Below are 12,612 nucleotides of genomic sequence, written 5' to 3'. Positions count from 1 at the left end.
CACTCTCTATCCAGCTGCAGCTGGGTTCTGAATCTGGGGTCCAGTTGTCTGACAGGCCCCCCACCTCCCTGATCTCTTCCCTCCCTCCTGGCATCCCCAGCTTACCCGTCCTCTGGTCCGATTCTTCCGCTTGGGAATATCCTCTTCTAAATCCTCTTCTTCATTCCCTTCTTCTACATTTTCATCATTTTCTAAAACCCTCTGAAATAAGAAGAACATAGAAGCATTGAGAAATGAAGCACAAAGGAGAAGATCCTCAGAGGGTAACGAGGAGGGGGTTGTGTTTTGTTGTTATTTTTAGCACAGTGAAGATGCTGCCGTGGCTCGGCCTCCAAAACACTGGCCAGGAGTTGGAGCTCCTGTGTACCGACTCTCTCTCCCAGACCCTTCCAGCCAAGTCCTCCCAGAATACCGACCTTTTCAACACTTTTTGCCCACAAAGTGTTTTCTAAAAAGAGAATACTCTAGTAAGGGTACTCTTCTATGTAGGCCCAAGATGTCTGGTCAAAACTTCAGTTCAGTTCAGTTACTCAGTCGTGTCCAACTCTTTGCGACCCCATGGACTGTAGCACTCCAGGCTTCCCTGTCTGTCACCAACTCCTGGAGCTTACTCAAACTCATGTCCATTGAGTTGGTCATGCCATCCAACCATCTCATCCTCTGTCCTCCCCTTCTCCTCCTGCCTTCAATCTTTCCCAGCATCAGGGTCTTTTCCTAAAGCTTACTTTAATGTAATTTTCCTTTTGTCCCTCAAGGGCCACCTCAAAGACATGAAAATACGTCTCTCCTTTCCCTGGCATTCTGGAATGCTGCCTAGTTTGACGAAAACAAGTAACTTCCTATCCATCTGACCAGAATTTGACATGCATGTGTTATTCCTCATCTCCCATTGTTATTTCTTTTAAGAGAATTGGATTGTCATTACAGCACTTGTAATAGAGCTTCAATTTAATTCTCTCTCTCCAACAGCCCTGCAAGTCATACTGCAGCAGAGAAGCCAACTTCCATCTTACAGGTAAACAAACTGAGGCTGAAAACAGTTTCGACTGCTCAAGATTATGTAGCAGAATCCACAACCAAAGCAAGGTCAGGTTCATCAGCTCAGTGTTTCCATTTCTCTCCTAGCTCTTGTGTCTGAGAATTCCAAGGCATATTATGATACTTCTTAGAGGACCTGAGCACCTCACTCACTTGGTGGGAGACAAGAAAATGGAAACCGTATCTCCGGGTTTAAGGGAGGGATAAGAGACTATGGCAGAGGACCAGCCTCCCCTCCCCCAGGGTAGAAGTGGGATAAGGGGAAGGGGAGCCCATGGATTCCATGTCAGGGGTCCTAGGAGCTTCTTTGTAAGCTGATTGTGTGACCCTGGGAGAGTCATCATTGCTTCATGCCTCAGTTTCCCCAGTTACAAAATAGGAACTCATTCATTCAGTCAATCAACAGACATTTATCTAGGGCTGACTGCATGGTAGGAGCTGTCCTAGATCAGCCACAGTGTGGCTACAGACCTGGCCCCAGTGGACTCCCCAGCCTAATGCAGGGAAGACAGATTCAAACAGCATACATAATCATATAATTATAACTGCTACGAAAACAGCGGCAAACAAGTTCAAGGCGCTGTGAGAGGCTGTTAGAAAGAAACTTTATCTTATCTGAGGTCAGGTAGGGCTCACCTGGGGAAGTGAACAAAGGGTGTTGAGACGTAAAGGATGAACAGGGACTAACCTTGGGAACAAGGACCAAGGGCAGAAGAGAAGGGAAAGTATTCCAGGCAGAGGCATCAGCATGAGCAGAGGCCCAGAAGCAGGGAGGTGAGCACAGCTTGTCCAGGGAGCACGAGGAGGCCAGTGTGACCAGCGCTCAGCGGCTCAGGGAGACTGGCAAAAGACGATGCTGGAAAGGGGGGCGGCGCCAAGGTATACAGGACACCAGCATCCACCCATCCTGTGGTGATGGTGCGACAATCACACAAGCTATGAAAAGGCTTAGAAGGCAGCATGCACGGTACTGATTTCTAGTGTCACCATCACTGTTCAGGTGGCCTCCTGGGCCATGCCCTTGGCTTGCCCTCAATGCAGGAAGCCCAGGGGTGAATTTCCAGTGACCTTCTCCCACTGCCTTCTTGTCAGAGTGTTCCATTTCCATCACTGTGGTCAGGATATTGCTAATTAACCAAATCTCCCAAAGAACTCAAAACAGGTATAGTAAACCCGTCTCTGGCTTCTCTACCAGGTTCATATGGGAAACCATCAGCTGATAGCACTGAGGCTCTCTGAGCCAACCTTACACCTAAGAGCAGCAGCAGCAGCAACTGGACACAATCTCTGGCCCGCGGCTCGGGGATGCTGGTCTCGGCCCAGCGCAAGCAACCCAGCCTCTCTGCGCCTTGGCTTCCTGAACCATCAGGGGGAAGACCGGTGGGACAGTGACAAGTCAGGTGCTCTGCAGCCTTCAGTGAAAAGATGTAGCATAAATACAAGATGTGCTCTTGCTGTTTGTAGAGCCACCTTGCAAACTTTCTGGGTGTTGAAAGTCATTTAATCATGGTAAGTTCTGAGTGTCTTGACTTTAAAGGTCATTGCCTCTGGCATCTCAGTGCAATTCTGACTCCATTCGAATTTGTTTTATTATGAAGGTGTTTATTACCCACCATATAGACTCTGGGTTAGAAGGCAAAAGCTGGGGAGGGCAGTTGCACTTGTCCCCAGACACACTGCACAGTCTCAACATCTGGGAGGAAACTGACTTCTCCCTCCCTCTTCCCATCAGCCTCCCTGCATCTCTAGAACCTCTGGTCTGAGCTTCGGGCCTCACATGTGACAGCGGCGTTTCCCGTGCTTCTGCGTTTCCTGCAACGTGGCCCTGACACCAGAAAGCACAGGAGGAGCCAGGAGCTCTTCACAAACAGAACTCGTATTCAGAGCTCAGGAAGCAGAGGGGGCATCCTGTACCAGGAGAGCAGGGCAGTTGTGTCCAGCTAGGGACGCAGCTCACCCCCCATGACATACCTACATTCCCTGGCCAAGGGTATTACTTGGAAAACAAACACATTTTCAAATAACTTTTCTCCCTGAGACTCTAAACAATGTTTACAGAGATGGTAATGATCATTTGTGATTGTGCTTTTTGGCTTTATTTAAAAAGGAGGAATTTTTTTTTTTTTTTGCATTTCAGAGGAATTCTTCTTTAAAGACCCCAGTATCACTTGTTGGAACAGTGCAAAATTCTCCTAGTTGATTTCCCTCCTTCCACTGCAGGCCCTGCATCCAGTCTCCTTTCCACACAGCAGCCAGACAGGTCTTCAGGAAACACAAATTCACTGCCCTGGTTAAAACCCCTCGAATGGATTGCTTTTTCATGTCCCATGAAATCATGAATCTCTTCCAGGTCTGGCCCTGCCCGCCTCTCCAGCCCCATCCTGGGCCCTTCCCTCCCTGGCACCCTGCTCCAGCTGCACCAGCCTCTGTTTTTTCAATGCAATGAGCTCAGATCTATCATGAGAACTTCAAGAGCACCATTCCTCCTCCCAGAAAGCCCTTCCACAGGTCCCTCGTTTTGCTGACACCTCCTCCTCCCACAGGACTGGGGGAGAGCCCTTGTCTGCCTTAGGACACCACCTAGAATCTGTCCCTCCTTTAGACGGAGCCTTGGCGCTCTGTTCTTTTCATGGCGCTTATCCTGAAAGGCAGCTGTTTGACTCATTTACTTGCTTTCCATCTATACGTCACACTAGAACACAAGCACGAGAGGTGGGGACAGGTCTCTCCTTGGTTTCCCTGTTTGCCCAGAACCCAGCACAATGCCTGCTCAGAGGAGGCCCTCAATAAATTTTGGTGGAATGAATGAAAGAAAGGAAAATGAACAAAACGGTTCCTTTGCCACATGCATACTTTATTTTAACAATCAAAGTCAATAAAAACATGTACACGCATCTGGCTTTTGGACCTGGTTTTGGCTTCTAGCACAGCGGATGGCAGCCCTGTGCTCTGCACACAGTAGGCTTTCAGTTTACATCAGGGATGAGGGCGATGGTGATGATTCAACAATGACAACCTGCACACTGGCCTGATGCTGCCCGAGAAGGACTCACACTCATCTCCAGCTCAAAAAGAAAGGGCTGCCTATCACTGGAGCATCAAGACTTCTGAGCAATGGCTCTGTCCCTCTCACTGACTTGGTCAAATTACACTAACTGTGCAAAAATACTCTTAACCGGCATTACAGATGGGACAGACAGTGACTTCAAAGACCTAAAAGTCCAAAAAATGGGGTATAATACATGAAGAGTAAAAAAAAGCAGAGGAAGAAAAAGAAAATACTAGGTGCTCTAAATGCCAGGGGTAAAAAGAGAACTAGGGGGTGGGTGTGATCAAGAAAGGCTTCACGGGGAAGGTGCTATTGGGGCCGAGCCTAATAGATGGAAGGAATTTGTACACGTGGCGATGGAAGAAAAGGCTCACCAGATAAAGGGCACAGCATGACCAGAGGCACGGAGGGAAGAAGGCTGGAGAACAGAAGGAGTAAAGGAATCGTGGGAAATAAGCCTGAAAACTAGGTTAGGAGCCAAGAGAGGAGGCCCAAGAAGATCACACTCATCATTTTGCATTTATTTAGCAGGAAACAAAAGCGTGTTAGGCTGAGTTTTTTAAACAAGGGTATGGTACAAGCAGAGTTGCATTTGGGGGTGAAAGGTCAGCTATCAAAGCAGGACATGGAGAGGGGATGGACGGGGGATGGCAACTCACAGGAATCTGTTCACTCGTGCATCCACGCAATGAATATTTATTGTGCGTCTACTGCAGTCCATGGGGTCGCAGAGAGTCAGACACGACTGAGCGACTGAACTGAACGGAATTGAACTACTATGTGCCAGACACTGTTTAGGCTTTGAGATACAAAAGAGGTGCAGACAAGATAGACAAGAGATTTCTGCCCTCGAAGAGTTTACATTCTGTTGGAAACAAAAACAGAAAACAAACAATAGGATAATAAATTAGTAAACTGTAAGTTATGTTAGATGATAAACCCTTGGGGGGAAAGAAAAGGAAAGCAGAGTAAGAGAATGGGGACTGCTGGGGGCTGGGGAGGACACAGGATGTGGTATTACATTCAGCGGTCAGGCGAAACTTCACAGAGCAGAAGAGACAGGGGCTGAACTTGAAGAAGGTGAGGGTGAGAGCAGAGCAGACTTCTGGGGAGAGGACTTGGCAGGCAGAGGAAGCAGCCAGAGCACAGCCAGAGGTGCAGCGTGCCTGGTGTAAGAGTGAGTAGCGAAAGATCGGGGTGCCTGGAGCCCAGTGAGCCTGCAGAGGAAGCAGCGAGTCAGAGGGAGGGGACAGGACATGACTTTTACTCGGGAGGACAGGGGCCAGTGCAGGGCTCTGCACACAAGGAAGGCCCCCGTCAGTCATCAGCAGGGGCTACTCAGAAACCAACAGCAACAGTTCAGACAGGAGGTGCGAGAGCCTGGACCAGGGTAGCAGCAGGACATATGGGGAGAAGAGCTACTCTCTGGATTTGCGTTAAGGGAGCAGTGGATAGGACACCTGATGAACGCATACTGGGTGTGGGAGAAAGACAGGGTTGAAGATGACTCCAAGGTGTGTCAGACAAATAAAGTTTTGCATCAATAAGGATCTGTAGTAGGGCTGTAACTCTGAGAAGCCATGCTGTGACGACCAATCAGAAGAGACTCGACCATCCAGTATTCTTGCCTGGAGAATTCAATGGACAGAGGAGCCTGGTGATTAATTGCTCAGGCTCTAGATAGAACAGAGCCTGTTCTCTTTTGGGGCTTCCCAGGTGGCGCTAGTGGTAAAGAACCGGTCTGCCAATGCAGAAGACTTAAGACACGGATTTGATTCCTGAGGCTGGAAGATCCCCTGGAGAAGGAAATGGCAGTTCACTCCAGTATTCTTGCCTGGAGAATCCCATGGACAGAGGAGCCTGGCGGGCCACAGTCCATGGGGTCTGCAAAGAGTCAGACACAACTGAAGCGACTTAGCACATATTTATCTGAAGGCAGGAATGGCAGAGGAGGCCACGTTCATGGACTCATTCAATGCCTTTATTGTGACCTAACTCTGCTGGACTCATGCAAGGCCCCAAGGGTACAGTGGTGAACACGAAGGCCCCGTCCCCAACTGGACAGAATTCGCATGCTGGCGGTCCTTACAAAGCAGACCAAACATGTAACTGGTAGTCATTTAATTACCATGCTAATAAATTAATACATAAATATTAAATTGAATGCAAAATTAATAATAAAGATGTAATTTTATAGCCATATACATGTACAACATAAAACATCAAATTTTAATGCAAAGTATAAATGTGATTTAATTTTAATAATCTCATTATGCTTAATTATTAAACACTAGTATTTCATATTTGTATTAATATTATTACAATTTGCTGTGCCAACAATGGCGACTCAAGAAACATAAAGAAACAGAGTGCACCATTTTAAGGCTGCCTGGTGACCCTGCCTGGTGACAGCCTTAGCTGGGCTGTGCACAGCGGTTGGTGGACGCACGGGGACAGGAGCCACCAACCCCGCCAGGCAGCGGGCGGCGTGACTTCTAAACTGGCCTTGAAGGAGCAGTGGCGGGCTGGGGAAGGACAAGGCAGCCAGTGAACTAGAGCAGAGGAGGATAGGGAGTGAGGCAGGGGTTGGGGGGGAGCTACCTGGGAGGCTGGCTGCCGTCCACCCAAGCTTTCTGCTGCTGGCGCCCTGCCAGGGTGAGGACTCGGTCAGTCTTGCTCATCACTGTGTCCCCAGGGCCTAGCACAGTGCCTGGCACACACAGGCTCCCAAACTCCATTTTGAGTGGATGAACGGGGAGACAGAGGCCAGCTTCCCAGCCACGGTGCCTCGGAGCAGTGGAGACGCGGTCCTGGCCCTGGAGAGGAGGCCCCAACTTGGGACTGCACTTCTGGAGGCAGGGCAGTGATGCTCGGGCTCACCGCCTCCCCCGCTGGCCCCCGCTACCCCACAAGCACAGAAATACCTGTATTTCCTGGATGTTCTCCTCCTCCCTGGCGTCCACCTTCTTCTCCACCCCCTCACCGCGGAGCAGGGCTTCCAGGGTGGTGCTTTCTGAGGTGAACCCATCCTTCTTCAGGGGCAGCTCCACTTCTGAAAAATAGAAAGGCAGCATCAGCCCACTCAGGACAGGAGGGACAGGAGCGGGGCAAGCAGGAGCCGCAGCATCTGAGAAGGACTTGAGGTGGCCTGCGTGCTCTCCTCCTGGTCGAATGCAAACACTGGAGTTGGGTCCGGCTTTTCCATCTCCAGTTCCCAGTCTCCTAGTCAGAGCCCAGCCCTGCCTGCTCCCTCAGAGACAGCGGAGGCTGGGTAGGAGGGGCACCTGATGGACACAGGGTCAGATGGGCAGGGTCTCTGTCCTGCTTCTGCCACTCTCCAACCCTGTGACTTTGGGCAAGGCTCTCAAGGACCACCCCCAGCCCTTTTTTGCACATCTACAAAGTGAGGATGACAATGCCCAGCCCCCCGACCAGGCCATTTTGTGGAGCATAAATGTGTTCCTTCACATTGAAGCACTTTGAAAACTCTAAAGCGGTGCACCAGTGTTGGCCTCAAGTCTTATTATCCTCTCCCTCCATGCCAACTCTCATCTGTCAACTCCATGACCTCCCCGCGGCCATGCTGGCTGCCCAGCTCCAGTCTGCTCCGTGAAAAGCTATTTCAACCTCAGAGAGGCTGTTCTAATCAACTCACCAGGGAAGTAAAGGCCTCTGAAGCCCAGGGAAGAAACAGAATGAAAGAGCGGATGCCTAACAGGCCCCCAATCAGCAGCCAAGAGCTGCAGTGCCCGCACATCGGGCCGTGTGTTCTGAAGACATCAGAGTTTGATTGGCTTCCTGGGGCTGGAGGTCATGGGGTCACCTGAGCAGTGGCAACCAGAGCCAGCCCTGCCCATGAGAGAAACCAGAGAGAGACACTGAACCCCCTTTCTCGAGAAGTCCTCCCATCTCCTACCCAGAGGATGGGTGGAGGTCTTCTGGTCAGTTTTGTTGTCGTTGTTTCACTAAAAACAGAAACCTTAGGAACAGGTGATCGCACTCAGATTAACCACAAAATATCCTTCCAACCCTCTCTTTGGATCCTGTACCTCATACCCCCAGACCCTGCAATTAGACGCATGGTCCCAACCTTCTATCAGGAAAGATGGTGCAAGACCACAAGGGTGAGGTGCCCCAGAAAATGGTTGGGGGAACGAATGGCCCATCTGTATGGAGTCCAGTGTGGGGACTATTCACAGAAAAGTGGACAGGAATGAGGGGACAGGAATGGGGAAGCACCCAGGGGGAGTTAACAGTAGGGAGTTATGAGCATTGCTATTCCTGGAGGGACAGAGAGAGTGTGTTTGCAAGACCTAGAGAGAGCCTGGGCAAGCTCTTGTGTAGGAGTTCTGTGAGCCTGTGGGCCAGAGAACCCAGGCACACACGCCCAACCGCTCTCTCCTTCCCTGGTCTTCCTGCTCCGTCCTTCCGTTGGCCAACCTCAACCGGAAGCCAAAGGTCAAGGGAACCTCACTGAGAAAGCCACTGAGGTCAACTTCCGGGGGCACAGGGCAGTGCAAAGAAGGACAAAAAGCAGATCTGGGGGAGCAAATGGAAAGAGTCAACACAACCAAGCCATGTTCCATTGGGCTTTGTATGGGTGTGCTCAGTCGCTCAGCCATGTCCAACTCTCTGTGACCCTGATGGACTATAGCCCGCCAGGCTCCTCTGTCCATGGGGATTCTCCAGGCAAGAATACTGGAGTGGGTTGCCATGCCCTCCTCCAGGGGATCTTCCCAACCCAGGGATGGAACCCAGGTCTCCCAAACTGCAGGCAGATTCTATACCGTCTGAGCCACCAGGGAAGCCCTCGGGCTTTATTCTCCCTCAAATGAAACCCCACGTACCCCTTCTGTCTCTTCCACTAGAACCAAATGCAGGCTGACCAGCCCATAAGGAAGGGCACTCAGGCAGCCCATCAAAACTGAAGAAACTCACACACACGTGTGATCAGACCCCAGGAGATGATGATGGGAAGGAGAAACAGTATCTAACATTGTGGAAAGGTAAGGTCTTTGGGATTTTTCTTACCAAAAAAGGCAAGCAGAGGGTTCACTTCTATCAAGAAGCACTACCACCAAGCCAACCGCCCCTGAAACTCATTCACCCATCTATTCATTCTGCAAACATTTACTGAGCACCTGCACAGAGCACCTGCTATGTGACAACCACTATGCTAGAACAGGTACACAGGCGATGAGCCAAATAATGACCAATCCAGCTTTTACATGGTTTACAATCTAAAAGGACAGACATTAAGTGCTAAATGAAGTGAAGTGAAGTAGCTTAGTCGTGTCCGACTCTTTGCAGCCCCATGGACTGTAGCCTACCAGACTCCTCGGTCTATGGGATTTTCCAGGCAAGAGTACTGGAGTGGGTTGCCATTTCCTTCTCCAGGGATTCTTTCTGACCCAAGGATCGAACCCGGGTCTCCTGCATTGTAGGCAGACGCGTTACCGTCTGAGCTACCAGGAAAGTACAAAATAAATGTGCAAAGTGTCATGAGTGCTATGGAGGAAAACAACAGGGTGAAATGTGAAGGAAGAATATGGTGCTGGGGGCCGTGGGGGGTGGGGTATCTATTTAAGATCAAGGCTTCAGGGAAGGACTGTGTGATGAAGTTACATCTCAGTGTCAGAAAAATAGCCAACCGTCTGCCTTGATGAGTTCAAAGTGTGCAGCTCTAGAGCCTGCTCCAGTGACACATTAGTCTTTCTCCCAAGTCTTCCAAATGTCTAATCTCAAACAATTAAAATGTGTTGCCTCATGTCCTGTCCTCAGCCAAAAGAGAACAGCTGTTCACCATCCTTCAAACTTATAAGAATCATATATATATATATATTTATATATATACCAAGTTCATATTTTAGTATCCCCCTCAGCCTTCTCAACACTAAATAAATTCTATTTCCAGAACTGCACAGTATTTTACAGTTGAGAAGGCCTTACAGATCATCTGCTTTAATTATCTCATTTTATAAACGAGTCACCCGAGGCTCAGAAAAGTTAAGTAACTTCACCAGGAGCCACTCAGCAGGACAAGAATGCAGCCAAATGATGTTTCCTAGACGCAGTAAAGACGGTGACGAGAGCCCCACTCATTGAATTAGCAGTAGTCTGCAGGCTCAGCCCCAACGAGCACTGATGTGTTTGTGCACACGCAGAATGCCTGGTGGTCGTGGTTTAGTCGCTAAGTCATGTCCGACTCTTACAACCCCATGGACTGTAGCCTGCCGGGCTCCTCTGTCCTCTGTCTCCAGGCAGGAATACTAGAGTGGGTTGCCATTTCCTTCTCCAGGGGATCTTCCTGACCCAGGGATTGAATCCGGGGCTCCTGCATTGCAGGCAGACTCTTTACCGACTGAAGTACAAGGGAAGATAAAAACACAATCTACATGTGGCAGAATGCCTGGTAGGTAGTAAACACTCAAACTGTGTCAGCTGTTACTGCCGTGTATCACTTAATCCCCACCACCGCCCGAGAGGTGAGTACAGTTATCATCCCATTTCAAGATAAGGATGCTGCAGCTTAGGGAGACTTAGAACTTGCCCAGTATCAGAAAGCTGGTCAGGGGCAAAATCCCGCCTTATCCCCTATCTGCCTCAGAATCCATTCTTCTAATTGCTAGTCTGTATGAACTTCACCTTGCCTCGATCTGGTCCTTCCATGAAAAGTCTTTTTGCAAACCTTCGTGCATGTTCACTGCATTCCTAGACCCTCTCCACAGTTTTCATATTTCAAGATAAAAGGCAGACCTTTGCTGAGGCCGAGGGCAGGGCTGTGTCAAGGTCTTTGACTGTGTTCTATGTGAACATCTCTATGGGGTGTTCACTCAGCACGACAGTACTGAACTCACAGAATTTTTCGTCGCTAGGAAACTTTCTCTTCCTCCTCCCCCTGCTCCTTCTTCCTCCCCCACTAACTATTCCTCCATCCTGCTTTCTGATCACTCAATCCACCCTCTTGGTCTTCTGGTCCTGGCGCTCTGAGATGGGCACAAGGTCAGAAGCAAGAGGGAGAAGAGAAGCAAAATGGGAAGAGTTGAATGGGCTCTCCTACATTTGAAGAGCTAGAAGCGACCCCCCAACAGCATCCAGAGTCCAATCACTTCATGAGAAATGTGGGGCCCAGAAAGACATAGAGACCTTCCCAGGGTCACAGAGAAATTTTCCAAAGTACTTAATCGGCTCATAGATGTTCTGCTTTCAGAAACCCTGAAGTCAATCCCTGGCCCTGCTATGTTTTAGCCAAAGGACCGCAGGCTGGTTACTTCAACCTCTAAGTCTCTTTTTCCTTATATGTTAAATGGAAATTATCATAGTATCTATTTCATAGTATTAGCATGAGAATTAAATGTGGTAGCATACCCCATAAAGAAACTCTGAAAAGATCCCCACAAAAACTAGTGTGTGAAAGAGTGGGGAAGAGAGGCTATCAATTTTTTTCCTCACCCTTTTCCTATTTAAAACTTAAGATTCACACTTAGATCATACATGTAAACAGCCTGGGGTGTTTTAAGTGTCTTACAAATGCTATATGTTATTATCATTGAAGTTTGAATGATTCTGACTTAATGGCACAGCAACACTGTCAAACAGAAATATAATGCAAGCCATTCATGTAATTTTAAATTTTCTAGTAGCCACATTTATAAAAGCAAAGGGCAATAGGTACAATTAGTCTTAAAATACATTTTATCTAACCCAATATATCCAAAACATTATCACTTCAACGTGTAATCCATATTTTTAAATTACCATGATATTTTACATTATTTCACTCACATTAAACCTTGGAAATCTAGTGTGCATTTTACAGTTTCAGCACAACTCAATACAGACTAGCCACGTTTCAAGTGTCCCATGGCCACACGTGACTGGTGGTTACCCTATGAAACACTACAGGTTTATAGCATTAAAAGCAACATTTGCTAAAATTTGGCTTCTCAAAACTGGGAGGACATTTTAAATACAGTTCTTAGCATTGTCTACCTGATACCCATCTGAGAGCCATTCCCAAACAGCATTCTAGCTGACCCCTGGCAAACATGGTTTCAAAGCACTCTGGGTAAGGCCTGCAAGGTCAGAGTGACCGGCTAGACAGTGCCCTCCCCATAAGGCAGCAGAAGGTACACTCCCGGCCTCTGGACCACAGGAGGTCCCAGCATGAAGGCGAAATAAAGTAACAGGTCCAAGCTCCTGCACAATGCATGTCCTAGACACGCTCCCTACGAAGCCCGTAGGGACATCATTGATTCAGTTTTATTCTAATACAGTTCATCTGGATATAGGGTTTAATAATTTTTAAAAAGCATATTCATTTTGATCCTCAAGCAAATTTGGGGACCACATAACCTGACAGGAGCCATCAAACACTTAACATTAAAAGAAAATGGTCTAAAACACACACACATAATTCATCTTTAAATTAGCCTGATTTTATACACATGGATATAAACCCACGGATCGTTACTCTCTCCAGAGTGGCAGCAGCTGTCACCCAACCCACGCGCCTCTACGGGTCC

General features: G+C 48.5%; 1 protein-coding gene across 5 annotated transcripts in view; it reads right to left on the bottom strand.

Moving 5' to 3' along the window:
- Window positions 1-12,612, bottom strand: part of DPF3 (D4, zinc and double PHD fingers, family 3) — a 295,296-nt gene that overhangs the window by 132,585 nt on the left and 150,099 nt on the right. For all 5 annotated transcript variants that reach the window (XM_010855808.1, XM_010855812.1, XM_010855809.1 and 2 more), the window contains 2 exons: window positions 7,012-7,139; window positions 106-201 (listed from right to left, as the gene is read on the bottom strand). In XM_010855808.1, coding sequence (XP_010854110.1) covers window positions 106-201; window positions 7,012-7,139 — 224 coding nt within the window. The remainder of the gene's footprint in view (window positions 1-105; window positions 202-7,011; window positions 7,140-12,612) is intronic.

This window comes from Bison bison, unplaced genomic scaffold, assembly GCF_000754665.1.
Source record: "Bison bison bison isolate TAMUID 2011002044 unplaced genomic scaffold, Bison_UMD1.0 scf7180017864368, whole genome shotgun sequence".
Taxonomy (NCBI): Eukaryota; Metazoa; Chordata; class Mammalia; order Artiodactyla; family Bovidae; genus Bison; species Bison bison.
Note: the sequence above shows the minus strand (reverse complement) of the source record. Positions and strands in the feature narration are given on the sequence as shown.